The 17,834-nt window shown below is 38.4% G+C and overlaps 1 protein-coding gene across 4 annotated transcripts; it reads left to right on the top strand.

The window, feature by feature from the left end:
* The first annotated feature begins 7,798 nt into the window (after nucleotides 1-7,798).
* Nucleotides 7,799-15,108, top strand: LOC118563960 (AT-rich interactive domain-containing protein 5B-like). 4 transcript variants are annotated; one of them, XM_036140442.1, is made up of 7 exons: nucleotides 7,799-7,820; nucleotides 11,027-11,117; nucleotides 11,529-11,685; nucleotides 12,224-12,276; nucleotides 12,702-12,799; nucleotides 12,887-13,028; nucleotides 13,355-15,108. In XM_036140442.1, the coding sequence occupies exons 3-7, from the start codon at nucleotides 11,541-11,543 to the stop codon at nucleotides 14,591-14,593; spliced, it is 1,677 nt and encodes a 558-aa protein (XP_035996335.1). In that variant the 5' UTR covers nucleotides 7,799-7,820; nucleotides 11,027-11,117; nucleotides 11,529-11,540; the 3' UTR covers nucleotides 14,594-15,108. The 4 variants fall into 4 exon arrangements, with proteins under 4 accessions (XP_035996335.1, XP_035996336.1, XP_035996334.1 ...); XM_036140443.1 differs by lacking the exon at nucleotides 7,799-7,820 and adding an exon at nucleotides 9,558-10,901; XM_036140441.1 differs by lacking the exon at nucleotides 7,799-7,820 and adding an exon at nucleotides 9,558-10,955.
* The last annotated feature ends 2,726 nt before the right edge of the window (nucleotides 15,109-17,834 follow it).

Here is a 17,834-nt window from a genome sequence, read left to right as displayed (position 1 = left end):
TTACCACACTTATTAAAGGTCCTACCCTGGATCTGATCTGTTGCTCTGGCATCATCCCAACTGTTCAGCTGATGACCTTCAGATAACTGATCCTTTCCTCTTTTAATTTAACATTTCCCTTTATCTCACTATAACTGAGAAACCATATCAATATCTTGTTCAGGAGGTTATAAATATGGATACCCTCTCCTCTCACATATTTAGAACTTTGTTTCCAGATCATTCTTACACCCTAGATTTGCTTGCATCTATAACTGTTTCAATAATATTCTGAATTATACTGATCCAGTGAAAACTTGTTCCTTTACCTTGTCCCACACTGCCACCTGGTTCATCCCTGAACTCCAGTCCATAAAGGCTAAATTACATCAACCTGAGCAACTCCATAAGTGAACAGATCTCACAATCCGCAAAGAAATGCATAAAACTAACACAGCACAGTATAAGAAGTTAATTGCCAAATTATATAATTAAATTATAGTCAAAAATCTCAGTGTCTTCACTGATAGCACTCAATCCTTCACCTCTCAAATTAATAACATTACCCGGTCTGCATATTTTCATTTATAATATTAATTGCCTTTGCCCCTCCCTTTCCCTGCATTCTGCATTGATTGTTATTCATAGCCTTGTCACCTCTCATATCAGTTAGTTTAACTCTCATCTCTTTGGATCTCGTCAAAAATCCTTCCATAAGCTTCAGGTTCAGTTGTTCAGAATTCAGCTGCTTGTATTATTACCAAAAATTCCTAATTTCATCACATTGCCCTTGCCCTGCAGCAGCTCCACTGGCTTCCTGTTAGATTCAGAATACAATATAAAGTCCCGCTACATACATTGAAGGCCACTCAAAACCTTGCTCCCCCTACCTTTCTGATCTCCTTTAGATTGCTATTCTTTATTGTGCCTCCTGTCCACCTCAGCAGTATGGGGAGCAGAGCTTTCCCCCACTCTGCTTCCAAATTCTGGAACTACCTCCCTCTGGACATCAGACACTCTGTTCAAGAATACTTACTCACTGTGATTGCCATGTTCCATGTAACTTTGAATCCTGTCCTTCCCTGATTTTATTGTTGTTCATTGTTTGATTTGTACAGTGTCCTTGAGTGCTCCACTAGACAGACTTAGACAACTTCATTGTCATTTTGTATGTACAGAGTGCATACAGACCGAAATTTTGTTGCACACAGCTTACGACAGTGTAATGAGACTGCAGTTGGAATAAGATGACATTACAATATAAAGTGCAGCAGTGATCAGAATGTAACAATGCAGGAGAAAAACATTGTGCAAAACAGCGTGCAAAATAATGTTCTACCATGCTTATGGTGAAAAAATAATGGTGCAAAAGGCATTAATATGAAAAGTTCGGTGCAGTGCATAATAATATGGTGCAAAAATACAGTAAATGTTCAGTTGTGTACTATTTAAATGGGTTATAAAAGTTTAGCAACATTGGTAGTGCAAAATAACAGGTGCTTTTAAATAAAATGGATTATTGTTATTTTTGCAATGACTGCATTGGTTTTATTCTAACATAGTAGATTCCTCTTGCAGTCCTCGACTTGCAAATTTTTTGAAATTATAATGTTAAACTGAGAGAGGTAAATCTTTGTGTTTCTGTGGTTAGAACTCATAAATCACCTCTCTCAACAACACCAGGGATAGGCTGTCGGTTGATGGGTTTGGAAGATTTAAAAATATATAAAGAAACAGAGCCTATTGCTACAATGTCTATGCCAGTTTAGGGAGTTATTAATTCAGAAGGTTTGGGCGTGTAATGGTAGCCACACCAAAAATACCACCATACAAACAAGAAATGCACAGACAATGAATTAGTGAACTCTTCCCCTGGGGTCCGGACACTGGCCGGAGGAGAGAAGTAGTCTCTCCTCCGGCTAATTTTGAGCGGGGCCACAAATGATCTGAAATCGATATGAAGTCTCAAAGAGTTAAAGGCACACCTTTTTTATTCTGCAGCTTGTCAGTCATCATGGAAAACCAAAAACTCCATTCTGCTGTAATTATTTCAGCATGACTGCAAGACAGTAAAAATGGGTGTAACGACATTGAAGATATGTTGCATCTTCTGGGACAACTATAGGGTCTCATATGTTTGTCTGTCTGTCTGTATTATCTAACATGCAGGATTCAATGGGTTGGTAAATTGTGACGTTTCCTTTAACTTTCAGTTTTTAAAAAGGAACTAAAAAGAAGAGGGAAAAGTTTTATCATATTTATGAGGAACTAAGAAAGACTTCCAATCTCTGCTACCTATGTCACAGAAGGCCACTTGACAAAAATCTAAATGTCCCTTTAATCTCTAGTTTAGGTGATCAAACTATTTAGACCAGGGCTTTTCAAAGTGCGGGGCACACCTCCCCTAGGGTGCACCATTGCTTGTAGGGGGATAATACATGGATAATTGCTCTGAGCCAAGCAAAAAAAAAAAAAAAGAAGGAAGGATGACCATGATTATTTAAAGTTTGGATTTTCATTGACTGGAATTGAAGGTGATCCACTGCCAGTGTGTTGTCTTCCAGGCGGTGCTAGCTAACAACACTTACCATGACCATGTTGACTTTGGCATCATTGTGAGACAAAACATCCAAGTCTGATGACCAAATCCAATGAGTTTTTTGACAGAAAGGTAAATGAACTTCAGTTACAGCAGAGGGGAATTTGTACTTTTAGCACTGTAAATGAGAGTAGCATCTGAAGCATCATATCATGTTGCGCTACGCATAGCTAAAGCAGGTAAACTCCACAACATCTGTGAAACATTAATCTTACCTGTTGCAAAAAACATTCCGACATGTTCGGTGATACTGGGAAAAGCTGCCGCTACCAAGCAAAAGGCCATACCAGTGTGTGATAACACTATCCAGTGCTGCATCTTAGACATGGCATCAAGTGTGAAGGAACAGGTGCTGGATGCTATTTGATTGAGCCCTCTCTTCTCCAGTCAGCAGGACGAGTCTACAGGCGTCACTAACAATGCTCAATTAATGTGGTATGTACACTTCAGTATATTAAAGAGCTCCGTGTTGAGGCGGAGTTTTTTGTCAACCTCTGCCAACTCACACTACAGCAGGATGAATATTCAAGACTTTGAATCATGTCATACAGAAGAAGGATATGGATTGGAACCACTGTTGTGCAATATGTACTGAAGGCGCAAGGACAATAACAAGCAGCCATAGCTGGTGAAGCAGGTGCAAGCAGTTGTTTTGGTCACTGTTTGGAAACACTGTATCATCCATCATCAGGCCTTGGTGACCAAGAAGATACCAAAAGAGCTGTGTAGTGCTGAATGAGGCAGTAAAAATTGTAAACATAATCAAATCACTTGCCATTGTAAAAGCAACCGCCCCTTTCAGTGGTTAAACAACTCTGCGCCCTGTCCAGCCCTTTTACCCCAGAGAAGCAATCACACTCTTGTGAAGGAAATTACTCTTGAAACAGAAACTGTACTTCACTACAGCAGTACACTACACTTTTAACCTAAACAAGCCGAGAAATGGTTACAGATTCAGCCGAGGCTCTAAACAGTTCTTTACAGAAGCCAAGCACTGCCTGCAAGTGTGTGCACTCCTCCCACTGTCATCAGTAGAAACTTGTCACCGCTCTGGTATTATCTGCCAGACTGTAGAATACGATGGAGTCCAAGATTATCCAAGTACACATGCTGACCCAAGATAACTGACCGTTCCTTATCTGTCCCACTGTCCCTATATATGTATGTCAAATCTGTGCCATCCATAGTGCTTGTGAATCATCTGTTATTTTCCCAATAATTGCTTTCAACAGCTACAATAACTTGTAACTTCATGTTAATTATCAACACCATGAATGTTCATCCTTACTCCATCCATTTCAATGAGATGGACGCTCCGATGGCTCTCCAAGAGCAAGGTCCTCACATTTTTGTATTACAGTATGTGCATGAGGAACTGCTCCTGTTATGTGCTGAAATCAGTTCTCCACTTGTGAAGCATATGGAGGACATTAACTGGGTTGTAATATTAGCATATCTTTCAGATATATTTGACCAAATACACGCATTGAACACCTCTCTGCAGGGCAAAGAGAGCCCATGATGGCTCATGATTGAGTCTGCATGTAGAAAAAAGTTGGGCTTGTGGTTTGTTTGTGTTAAATGGAAGTTGTTGTTGAGAAGGGAGAGCTGCAGGTGAACACTGTACAACAGGTGACCCTTGCACATTTGGAGGGGTATCAGCAGTTTTCAGATTAATTTTGAGAAGAGACCTTAGCAAATCAGTGGAAATCCCTTCTCATCCCCACTGACAAGCAATGATACACAATGCACAGTGCAAGAGGTAGAGGTGCTTATTGAACTCAAACCTAATATGGGTGAAATGTCACTTGTGCACTTCTGGGTGTCTGTGGGGACATGTAGGCTACTCGTTTCGTTCACAACTATATACCTGTGTGAATGTTGTTTTTTTCACATTAACATTGACCAAAAAAAAAAAAAAAACTGGACAAGTAGAGGATGGAATACATCAATTCCTGTCAGCAGTGCATTCCCGCATCAATCGCCTGTGCATTTCAGAGAGGCTGACTCATTGCTCCCCCTAAGATCGGAGCTAACTCTGTGGGTTTTCAAAGTGTGGGAGATATTTGAAATATTGGATGATCTCCCACACTTTCAAAGCCCCTGGTCTAGATTCATAGAGTGAATTAAACATGTTCAGAACCCACTCCCAAAATTTAAGTTGAAAATTCATTTGTGTGTTACATCTCAAATTGGTTTCTAATGGCATTGCCAGTGTTTTCCAAGACTTTTATCTTGGGCCATAATGTCAGGCCCTTCAATTGTGCCTCGGAGTGAGAATGAATCTTAGTTGAGGAATAACATAAATTTGTTACAGCTTTATTCAATGATTAAATCATTTGTAATCTAGATTTGAACCAGTTTGGTCAAACGAAAGAGGGAAACATCTGTTGACAAATGTTTAAACTTTGTTTAATTTTCTTTTGCATTTCTGAGGGACTGTCTTGAATGCCATGTTGTAACCTATTTAGTTGTGCTCTACCGGGTGTGTGTTTCGTTTTTTAGCATAAGGTAACTTTTGTCACAATAGGATCAGAAAACAATACATTGCATTCATGTGTTCTAGTTTCATTCTTTCCTTCATTTGTCACCCAAATGCTTTGCTGTGACAAGGCCACATTTTTTGTTACGCTTGAGTTAGTGTGACCGACATGTTGGGCGTGATTTATTGATACACAAACATCCCATTTTGTGAGGTGTACTTACCTCCAGCTTAGCAATGCCTAAACATCAACTTGGAATGCAGTATTTTAACAGGGCATGTTGTATCTTTCAACAACACTAAGAAGATGGATATTTTTGTGATTGCTATATTTTTATTGCAATTTGACTAGGAAAGGGATACCTGCAGGCAATCGCCTTTCCAGGTTATCTGATGTTTCTTTTTTTGGAGTTAACTGTAGCAACAGCCCATATAAAATAGGTACCATAATAAAGAAACAATCCATATGTTGAAATAGTGTAAAGATTGCCCAGTTTTAATTCTCCATCAGTTCTCATGGACCTATATTTTTAAAAATGGGTCTGAAGGAAAATTCCACCTAGTATCTTTCCAAAAATAGATTTTGATTTTATTTAATAGCTAAGAGGGGCTATATCCGAACTGAAGGGATCCGTGTTTACATAAAAATTCCTTCCAGATAAGTATGACCAAAACCACTGAAGAACATACCCTCTGAGCCCAAGACAAGATTCCAGCTCTGCAAGGACAATGTCACAATTAACCATGTCAAAAGCTGCTGACAGGTCCAAGAGCAGAAATACCAGAATCCAAAGTCAAAAGAATGTCATTAAAGCTCTTAAACTGCAGTCTCAGTGCTAAGAAGTGATTTGAAACTGGATTTAAACTTTTCATAAATTACATTACGATCGAAATGGTCTGTAATTGTTGGTGGACCACTTCCTTTTCTTTTCCAAAAAAGGGAAACTTTGTGATAGGCCTAGTCAGCCAGAACAGCTGGGTCCAGGCTATGCTTTTATTTAAGAGAGGCTGATCTACAATCTCTTTAAACATGTTGGAGCAAGAGAAATATTAATTCATCTCTGAATGAAAAGCCCAACAGTGTCTAAAGTTGTTTTTAACAAGCCTAAGGGAAGGAAATCTAACGGGCAATGGGATGATCTTAGGGGAATTACCACTTCAACAAATTCCCCCAGCAGCTCAAACTACTCCAGGATCAGCTAAGCACACAAGGACAACTAGGGTCAGAGCTATTAGAGGACATGAAACAAGACTTGATGACTAAAACTTTTTCAATGAAAATTTCACAAGCTTTGTGTGAGTGTAATACCAACATCATATCATGGAATGACCATGCAATTACATACTATAAAAAGAATGCGCTTGTGCCTGTTTGACGACACAGGGTTGGACATGAACTGAGTCTTAGCAGTTTCTACAGCCTCTTTATAATCAGAGAGACACTCCCAGTGACTGTAAGGAAATGTACAGTCTAGTCTTTTTCCATCTCCTCTCAGCACGTCTGGATTTGTGTCTGATTTGTGTCTGATGGGGCGTGTATGTTCATTCAGCAAAGGCTCTGACAGGGGCTTTGTGTCATAAGTCCGATCAGGAACCAATAATAAATTCACCAGGGTGGCCAGGGGTGGAGACAGTCAAACGAAGTAAGGAGCAAACCAGGGGATGAAGAGCGAGTTTAGAGGATGCAAATTCGATATGCACCCACATAGGATGCTCTTCATCAGATGCGTTGTCAATTCAGTACAGACGTTATACATAATGCAGGACCAGTATTAGTGGAAGAAATTGGGCAATGCTAAGCCATTTTGGGAGCTGCAGCATGGATATTCTGATATATTTTAATTATATATATATATATGTGTGTATAATATGATTGATTTTGACTTTGTAAAGTGCCTCGAGATAACATGTTTCATGAATTGGCGCTATATAAATAAAATTTAATTGATATATATATATATATATATATATATATATATATATATATATATATATATATATATATATATATATATATATATATATATGTACATACATATGATATATGCACTTGAAATAAGATTATTTTAAGGGTTCAGTGGAAGTTACTCTTTACCAGCTCAAATAAAGGACAAATACACTCATTTCAAGAAAATCTTTTAGTTCCCTTTTGCAATGTAGAAACCTGGCTGAACCAATGTTTTAACTAAACTGACACAATCTACTAGGGATAGTGGGAGACCAGACCATCTGCCAAAGTCTAATTTACACCTCTCCAGGAAGGTGGATAAACGTTTGGAGAAAAGACAATTGATTGGATTTGTATTATACCCCCCCCCCCCCAAATATTTAAGTTTGTTTGTAGCAAATTTGAAAGGAAGAATAGAAAGGGGCATATTTCTGCCTAGAGATTTGATGAGAATTTCACTCTCATGGACGCTTATAATCTGAAAAGGCCCCAAATTTCTCAAAGATACTCAGGACCATGGAAAGAGAGGCACCTGGATTAGAACTAGACTAAAGGAGGCTTTTGGCATACTAAAAAAATGTATGAACTTGCCCAGCTCTGGTTTGCCTTCAAACCCAACCTCCAGTCACATCCAGGTGTAATGTTTCTGGCACTGGAGCTGATCCTATTACTACTCAGCACACCTGTTCAGTTTCCACCATGCCTGCAATTAACTCTCAATGGTTTCACCTGTTCCCACCTCCATTTAAACTCCATTCTGTTCAGTCTCCAGTGCCATAACGTCTCTACTCCTCTCTCCTCACATGCCGTCGGTAAGAGCTTTCCAGCCTCTGCTTATTTTTGCTTCCCTGCCTGTTTGTTCCCGACCAGATCTCTGCCCTTCTGTTTTTTGAGCCTGCCCTCTATTCTTATTGCCTGCCTGAAGTCCGCCTGGTGCTTCCTGTTATTTTGGACGGCCTCTTGGGAACTTTCTTGTTTTGATGGACAGCATTCTCCCGGTTCTGGAGTGGTCAGCTGCTGGAGTTCTGTCTGCTTTTTTTCAGTTATTTAAATCACGGGTTTTTTTTTGTTGGACTCCCTTTTGTTCTTTTGTAAATATTAAACATATACTCCAAGTCTGGTTGAATATCGGGTTCTGTTAAATCAGTCATTACACCAGGTGGCTAGAGGCTCAATAGCCATGACAAATAAGAGGAGGTAAAAGAGAAAGCCCTGTCTGGTTCCACGATAAACGGGGCCGTCGGGAGTGTATTTGTGAACTGAGGAGACTGTTTCTTGGATTAAAAAAATTTATATAGGATACAAAATCTGAATTAAAACCACATTTCTGCAGAACAAAAGTAAAGTCAATTCACCCTGTATAAGGCCTTCTCAGCATCCAGTGAGATGTAGAATTTCTTTCTGAACATCACTTCTAGAAAGTTCAAAGTAGGAGAGCTAAGTGTTTTTTCAAGAGCCTCCTCGTGTAAAATTGTGGTCCCCCCACTCAAGGTTATCATCCTCTCATACTGGCCAAGGCCTAGTGTTGACCAATGCATGTTAAAAGAAAATTTAAATCAAGTCTTTAAATCAGCAGTAATCAAGAGCCCCCCACCAACACACACACACACACACACACACATACACAGTAATTGTATTTATCGTTACTTTAATCCATCATTCATCCAGCTTTTCCACTTAACTTGAGACAGTAACTTGATACTGTTGACTGGCTGTTTTTGTTGTTGTTGGCAGATAGTCCCATATTTTTGAATTCAAGAGAAACAATATCCAAACCATGACTTCACCTTTGTCCTTTACATGCTTTTATAATGCTGATTCTGCAGAGAGGCTTAGGGGGGATTAAAAAAACCCTGATTTCACTCATTTGACTTATCCAATTTTCATGTAGGGTTTCTACGCCTGCATTGTCACAGGTTCAGTTCAGCGTACCAGCAGCAGTTTGATAAATAGAGCCCCACCCTTTGGATTCCTAAAACCTGAGCTGACTACAACCCCCACAGACAAACAATTGTCACTGCAGATAAATGACAAGGTGCTGACAGATGCAAAACTGAAGCCAAGAAATTATTACGAGAACACTAAGCAAGTATTTATTCAACTGCAATTATATTTGCTATTCAATCACATTCGTTCTGCATATCTGTTGATTTGAATTCCAGCCTTGTATATGGGTTTCTGTATTTCAGTTTCCCAGTAAATCTGACTATTGTTTGTTTTCAAAAGGGAAAAACATTGGAATTCTAATTGCATTTAGAACATCTGAATGATAACAATTGCACACAGAAAACAGTGGAGATTGACTGGCACTGGCACTGAATCAAGCTATTAGCTTGACTTAACTTTGTAGTTATGACCAGGATGTTATGACTTTAGTGGCCACTTTTATTAAGTGCCCACTAAAGGTAATTGGTTGACCTGGAATTTATTTAGGTGTGTCATGCTAAAGGGTCTTGCTCTTGTGTGAGCTTATGGCTAGAGACTAGTTTCATTTGTGCTGGCAAAGTATGCAGCTCAAACTCTAAAAAGAAAACCCCATACCAACCACATACTTCCTTCTTCCTTAATGATAAACATCAAAAATAAAGCTTATCTACCAGAGATGTCAAATATCTCGACAGTATATTTTGGTTTTAGTCCATAAATGTTCTTTTCTGTTTCGTTCACGCGTCAAGAAATCTTGCATTTCTGTGGAATAGGGGGGATTTGTCTTTAGCAGTTCATGCAGCTGCAGCATAACAGCAGAAACTCATTGATTTATTAAGTATACTTTACTACCACTGGGTTGGACTCCCTTCTTGGGACTTCTGTAATTCATCACGTCATAGATTAACAAGATGTCAGAACCATTCAGAGGTTTTGGTCCGTACTGACATGATAGCGTCAGTCAGTTGTCGCTGAACTGTTGACTGCACATCCATGATACAAATCGCACATTCTACTGAATCTCAAAGAGGCTGTTTTATATTTAGAACTGCTGACTGGAGGCCATGGGAGTACAGCAAACATCCTGTCATGTTCACCAAAACAGTTTGAGATGATTTGAGCTTTGTGACATGGTGCAGTACAGTGCTGGAGGTTGCCATCAGAAGATCAGTTGTTACTAAGAGGGCAAAAGAGTGCCAAGAAAATATCCCTATCACCAATAGATCCCATCATCAGCACAACCTTTGAGACAAGCTGGGAATGTGTGTCACTGGATCAGGTAATGTATTTCCAATCTGTCATTGTTAGTTGTTGTCAGCCTATCAAAACAGGAGCATCAGTTTTCATTTCTTAGTTGACAAGAGTGACACCCGGTGTGGTGTTTGGCACTATAACCCATCTGCTTCAAGATTTGACTTCTTGTGCATTTAGAGATGTTGTTCAGCATATATTGGTGGGCATATAAGCTGTAAGCACCCTGTTTTTGAATATTGAGTATTGTCAATCCATTTTAACAACCTAACTCAACATGAGGAACCTGCTGTGGCACATTAACTTGAAAACAGTGGACATTTATGTACAAGGTCATCATGTTCACACAATGTGTTTCTATGTCTTCATGCGTTTAGAAACATGTTCTACAGGGAATGCAAAAAGGTTCATTTTACATCCTATTAAGACAATTGTGAGCTAAATTAAAATCTGCTGTACCAAAATGTAGTTCCCTTCACTGCTCTGCTTTCACATTCAAGGCCAGTTGCACTAAATGGCTCTGAAAGGTTTAGTAAAGTAATAGCATCAAAAGATGATCAAAGTAAGGAACGTATCCAAATAGAGAATATGGTGGCAGCCAATTTTTACCGTTCCCTTCTAATAGTCTATTCCTGCACATCTTTTTTTTCAGGTTACATACTCAGGAGCGAGTTGAACTGGTTTGACAATCCCAATCTCAGCAGGAAGTTGTTTGAGTAAACACCCCCTTCTGCTATTTTATCACTTTGTCGCAAAGGCTATAAGGACAAGTGCGTGACTGGCGTAGCTAGACCTTAATAAGCTGTTGCAGTGATTTAAGTTGACTTTTAACTTTCTGCAGGGATCACTGACCAACACGGCTTCCCAGCTTGTTTTCTGACTCGCAGGGAAATGAGATAAAGCTTTCCAAATTTATCGTTTCAGCGGAAACAGTAAGTAATACTTGGGTTAAAATTCAGATATAAGTAGCTCATGATAATCAATCAGTTAGATGGTGTACCATTTTTGTGAAATTTTTTCAGTCTCTGTTTATGTTTGATGTTGGGTGATTTTATTTGGATGGAATAAGAAGCTATTTTTAACCATTTCTTCTCTATTATGGATCCAAATGGATTATAGATATTTTTAACAAAATCGTGGAAGTAAGGGAATAAAAGACAGCTTTGATGCTAGTTTTCTGTCTCATGCCAACGGTATGAACGATTGATTCCAATGAGATAAGTAAAGGTTTCAGTCAACTTGATGGGGCTCTGTAGTGAAAAGATGTAAAGTTGGAATTAAATCTCGAAGAAAAAAAATCTCAATATTGCTCCCCTAAAGTTTCTCTTTGTTGTTGTTTTCAGGTACAAGTAAAAATGGCACAGATGGAACCCCAAGAGGAAAGTCCCAAAACCTCAACAGAGGAGCTCACAGAGGAAGAGTTCCTCAAAAATCTCTACATTTTCATGAAGAAGCGAGACACCCCCATTGAGAGGATCCCTAATCTGGGCTTCAAACAAAGTAATTATCATTGTAAATCAGCAGAAGCCGATGTTCATTTGCCTTAACTTTAGGCATTTACACAGTAACATTATTACATCATCATTCTTGTGAAATTCCGGCTGCATTTGTTTTTACAAAACATGTTGTAATGTGTGGCCTCCACATCTAGTAAACATCTCAGGAAACATCCACACATAGAAGTGTGATATTTTGTGTATCTTAAAAAAACTTATCACTAAAAATACAACTGAATCATAATAACATAATTTTTCCTATAGCTAGGATGTTTACCTAAAAAAGATTTGGATGCCTCAATAATTCTAGAAGTAAAGAAACTAAAGATTCACAAATCATGTTCTACATGATGTATTTTTATCCTTGTGAATATCATACTTTAAATAACTAATTCTCTAGGTTAGGAAAAAGGAAAAGTGTTTTGTATGAGGCAAAGTAATATGAAAAAGAAGAACTGGATTGTAACAAATGATAAGGAAATGCACAGATTTTACATGCGAATATTAATAACATTTATTCATGTTTTTCACTTGCTTTCCAGTTGATTTATTTCTGATGTTCAAGACTGTCAGTGACTTGGGTGGCTATCATCAGGTAATCCAGTTTTCTACTTTATGAAACATAAACATTATTGTTTACTTTCATTGAAGTCCGTCTAATGCTCTCTATGAAGTAAAACCGTTAATTTCTAAACTGTATGACAGTTTTAAACTCATCTATTTTTTTAATGATTTGTTAATCTTCTTTTAAATGCTGTTAAAACTGACATCAAAATGCTAGCATGTTTTTGCATTGCTATACAGTAACTTTTAAAATCACATTAAAAAACAATTATAAATGGCAGAACTGCAAGCTATAAAGTTTTCTTGGTCATTTTTAGCGGTCGATACTGATTGTGTACTAAAGCTGTGCACCCACATTTTATTTCTCCTTTAGTTAAATTGTTGTAGTCTGTCTCAGTGTTTCTTATACCCTTTATGGACAAGTAGACATGAACTAATCTATCTTCTAACCTCCAGGTGACTTCTCATCAGCTGTGGAAACGGGTTTACAACACACTGGGAGGAAACCCTCGAAGCACAAGTGCAGCCACCTGCACACGCAGACACTATGAAAAGTAAGAGCGGTTGTCCATGCATGCAGTATGAGTGGGTGGTTTTATTACATTGGAAGCATTTATCTGATTTGATTTTAATCTGTGCAGGTTGCTTCTACCTTACGAGTGTCACCTGAAAGGCGTATTAATGAGTACCGTGCCTCACCATCAGCAGAGACCTTACCGCTACAACAAAGATGACGATGGGGGCCAAAGGCCATCAAAACGCAGGCTGTCAACACTACCGCCGGTTCGTGTCATTTTAAACTCTTTTACAACTGTAACATATACAATATGTTTGCTAAATAACAACATTGTGTCAATTTTATTGACTTATAAATATATTGTTTCTGGTGTAGGAATAAATTGCTTTAGTGTGTAAGAAGGCCTACCTTTTCATTTAATGACAAGAGGAATGGTAAATTTGATCAAAACTGTAGAAATGTTGAGAATATGCTTTTTTGATTACTTTAAAGTTCAAATCAGAATTTAAGATTCTAATCTTGTCATCATTTTCATTAAGTGAGGTTAAATTAGTATAATTAAGTCACAAAACAAATCTTATTTTTCCCTCAGGGACCTCACTGCTTCCAGTCAGACCCACACGGGAATCTCTACCCTCTGCCTCTCCAGTACCACCATTACTACCATCCAGCACACCCTCTTCTGCCATCTTATGTCCCTATCGCGCCCTCTGCAATAACACCACATGGCCCCCCTGCTCCCAAGCTTGTACGATTCCCCATCCCACAGACTCATGAAGACTTGACCGACTTTGGAAATGGGCCTCTGCAAAAACTTCGCAATATGGCGGAGCAGTACAAGATCTCATCTGGATTGTCAACTTCTGAACCCCTAAATCTGAGCAAGAAAGCTTCAGCCCAAGAGTCCAACACTAACCCTGCCTCATCATTCTCCCCACCTTCATCCAGCAAGAATCCCAGGTTTCTAAACAAACCATCAACGCTCTACACCCGTCATCCTGGCGGCACAGTGAGAAGTGAGGGAAATGAGACAGAGGATGATGAATCCAGCAAAGGTGTTCTGACCCTTTCTGAGTCTGAGAAACAGAACGAGACCCACGATGCCTCTGTCAAAGCACCATCACCCTCAGACAGCCCAATATTTATTTCCGCTCTGATGCCTGAACTAGACAAAGACGCCATTGTAGCAACACCAAAACCCAGCTCTCTGAAAGCAGAATTTCCAGTTCAGCCAGCAAAGGACAGAGACGGCAGAACAGATGTAGAGGGTTTCAATCTCAGTCATGTTCTGCCAAGGATTGCCAGTGAGAAGGAAGGCAAGATGGAAATTGAGGTCCCACTGTCCGTGTTTCGCAACTGGCTCAAGTTGTACGGTCCTTCTTCTAAGCTGCCTGAAGCTAAAGAGCTTCTTGCCTCTCATTATGTGGAGTCCTTGGGAAAAAAGAGCTTGTTGGAAATGGATATTTCCCCGACAGACCTGAGATTTCATAGTCCTCAAGATCAGAGTTCCGCTGAGGACCTGAGGCTAAGGCCCAAACCAAGCCTCGTGCCAAACACAGAGAAGGAGAATGACCAGGACTGTCATTTCACCAGTTGCAAGACTTCAGGTGGCCTTCCAAGAAAAGGGGGAGCTGGTGAGGACATCTGGCCAGTCAATCAGCAGGATATCAATATGTCATACAAGCTCAAGTCAACAGATTTATGGGACACCTATTCCAAAGAGACTATGCTTCCCCACAGTCTAACTAAACCCAATTCCAGTCTCCCGAGAGTGCAAGCACCTAAGTTCTACATTGAAGACTTGGTTTTCCGAGAGGGATGCAGAGATTAGAACTAAAGCCTTCAGCTGTGCTGATAGTAAACTCCAGCCATGTATCTGTGTTTCCCCTGACCACCGAAGACATGACGACGCTCATGACAATCAGGGAAAGACACCAACACCACATTTAAGCTGTTTCCGATAATTAAACTCCTTGTTAACTTATGTAACATTAAGAAAGATATTATTTTGAAATAATATGTCATCAGGTAGTGTAAGTTGCATGACTTTTAAAGATGATAGCACAAACAAGAAATAAGAAAATATATGATTTTAAAAAAAACTTAAATTCTGAATCTGAAGAAAATGAGATTCATGAGTTTCATGTTTTATATCTCTATCAAGTAGTTAATTCCAATTTAACTTAAGAAATGTCATAATAAATATTAGAGCATGGAGGAAACAAATGTCATGCATGTTTAAAACAAAAAAACTTATGCTAGCTTTCATTCCACTTTACTTCTGAAGTTAGCTGATTTTCAGAATTTCGAATTTACTGTAAAGATGTAAATAAGATTTTGTATTGTCACTTTTTTATCTTAATCCTATAATACTTTTGTAAATATTTTCCTGTCTATATTCCTTCTGTTGGAAAAACATTATTACTGTAAACATAAAACTACATGTATAATTTATCAGTATGTGGTCTCTTCGACGAGTTCTGAATATTCTGTACAGAAACATAACTTGTACATAATTTTAATTGTGAGAATCAAATAAATTCTGCAAAAATTGGATTGTTGAATGCTTACTTAATTTGATATATTTGTTGATGTCTTGCAGAACCTGCCTCTCAGTTTTATCGTTCCAAACCAATAATATAATTTAATTGTTTGTCTTGTTTTTACTTTCTTTTTGAGAGAACTGCATATTTGTTTAGCACGTTTTCCACCAACGGTTGCCACGTGATGACTCAGGCGAGGGACATTTTTGTTTCTGTCCGGGAAATTGCTGGAATTACTTGGCAATAAGTAAGAGCGACATTCAAGACCTAATTTAGCCAACAACAACAAAGAAACACAAGGAAATTTAAAACGAGGCTGATGAAAACATTTTTTTCATAGGAAAGCAACTAAGCAATGATTCAAGATTGAGACTAAAATACAGTTGACTTGTGATACAGCAAAAATCAGACAAAATGTTCAGAAGAACAGCATTTATTATTTGAAAAGCAATACCAAGAAAATAATGACAAAACAAAAAGTCTTAAACTGCTGCGACAAGGCTAGTGGTAATGCAAAGGTTCATTAGAACATATTTCTATATCTATTGCTACTGAATCTTAAAGTAATATGTCTTCCTTCACATATGAATGCATTTCTGAACTGTTGGCCTTGCATATTGTTTTATACTATAAGATATTTTATGGCAAAATTCTCATGCAGTGAACAAGCTTTTAATGGCCGAACACCTGCAATACATGTGCAACCTGTTACACTACTGTCCCAGCTTTAATTACTGCTGTCTCATCTACAGTGATACCATGCATAAATCTGTGGCGAGACAATGACATCCAGGCAGCAGTGACACTCCCTTCGCTGTAACAGCAGACACTGAATATTGCGTGCAGATTGTTTGTTGACGTCACAAATATGTTGTTTATCACAAATCCATTATCTGTTGCAGTTCTTCAGTCTATTTGAGATGAATGGAGCTTTAACTCATTAGCAGCAGGTTACAATAAGGAGCAAGCCCTTGTCTTCCAAGCTAATAACATTTCTATTTCTGTGTTAGATTTGGTGACGTGTTATTGTTTTTGTTGGCAATAACCAGATAGTAGGGCTGGGCAAATAAAGGCCACGTACAGGTCTTGACAGGCTGTTTCTTAACTCGTGGCATGTGGATATTCACCGGTTTCAATGTCATGTCATTTGTGTTACATAAAATCACCTGAGAACAGTTTAAGCATTTCATGTAGCATTTATCCTGAGGCTTAACAGGCTGCATACATACAGTATTTTTCCTTGAACCCTGTAGATTTATCCTCTTGGCTTACGGCATTTGATGTCTATAATTTCAGACACAGCTTCATGCAAGAGCTATGAAAAAAGTAATCAGACTAGTCAATGTTTTTAGTTATGTTTGACTCAGAAATCATATGGACGAACATTTATGCAAGTACCTAAATTTGACATGTTAGACATGTTAATGTTTTTCCCCACTAAATGTTTTTCTATTTCATTTGTATTAAGACATTTTTAATCGCATTACATATTTTGTAATGAGGTTTATTGACATATAATTGACATACGATAGTGACAAATAGTGACAATGATCCATGTATATACAAGTATAAACTAAATAACTACATGAATTATGTGATGTCAGAATGTTTAACACATGAAGAGTAGGCTTAGAGAGCCAAGAAAATAGCTGAAATTTGTGCTAGTCCACAAGGATTTCTCAATACCAAACATCACACGGTGTCATGATGGGTTAAAGCAAATAACTCTTGCAACCTTATTGTTACACTGTCCCAAGATGTGCTTCTAAACTTGTGATTGCTCCAGTGAACACTATTTGGGGCATCACTCATAGCTGGAAAGATCATAATTTCACCATGATTTGGCCAAGACAAAGTGCTCACTGGCTCAGATTTCTGAAGAACTCAAAAAATAAGAAAAAGAAATCTCCAAGACCCAAAGACTTACCTGGGGTGATTATAAACGTCTTTTTTGTTGTTGTTGTCGTTGTTGTTGTTTTTTTTATGAAAATAATACGTAACACACTAAACCTCAAGGGCCTCTATATGCACTTACCACAAGACTTCACTCCAGAGAAAGAACACGTTGTAGCTCATTTAAAGTTTGCTGCCTAGCAGTTCAACAAGTCAATAAAATATTGGGGAGATATAGTTAGTTAGATTGCAGATTTCATTGTACACACATTGTTTAGAGAAGATAAAAACTGTGCTGCCTTCACCCAAGAAACCGCATATCAACCCTGAAGTCTGGAGGTAGGAACAAAGAGGTGTGGTTTGGTTTTCCAGTATATGGTGCTGGCTGATTTTCTATATTTGAGGAAAGGATGGGCATAAAAATATACCAGGGCATTCTTGGCAAGAGCTTGAAGGTAAAATGAGGATGGATTTTCAGACAATGATCCTAAATGCACAGCCAAGGGAACTCTCAACTGATTTCAAAGAAAGAAAGAAAGCACTGGTAGAATGGTCCATTCAATCAACTAAATTAACTCCAGTTGAAAAATTATAATAAAAAAAAAAAAAAACTGAATTAGTTCTGGGCACATTGAA

Source organism: Fundulus heteroclitus, chromosome 8, assembly GCF_011125445.2.
Source record: "Fundulus heteroclitus isolate FHET01 chromosome 8, MU-UCD_Fhet_4.1, whole genome shotgun sequence".
Lineage (NCBI taxonomy): Eukaryota > Metazoa > Chordata > Actinopteri > Cyprinodontiformes > Fundulidae > Fundulus > Fundulus heteroclitus.
Note: the sequence above shows the minus strand (reverse complement) of the source record. Positions and strands in the feature narration are given on the sequence as shown.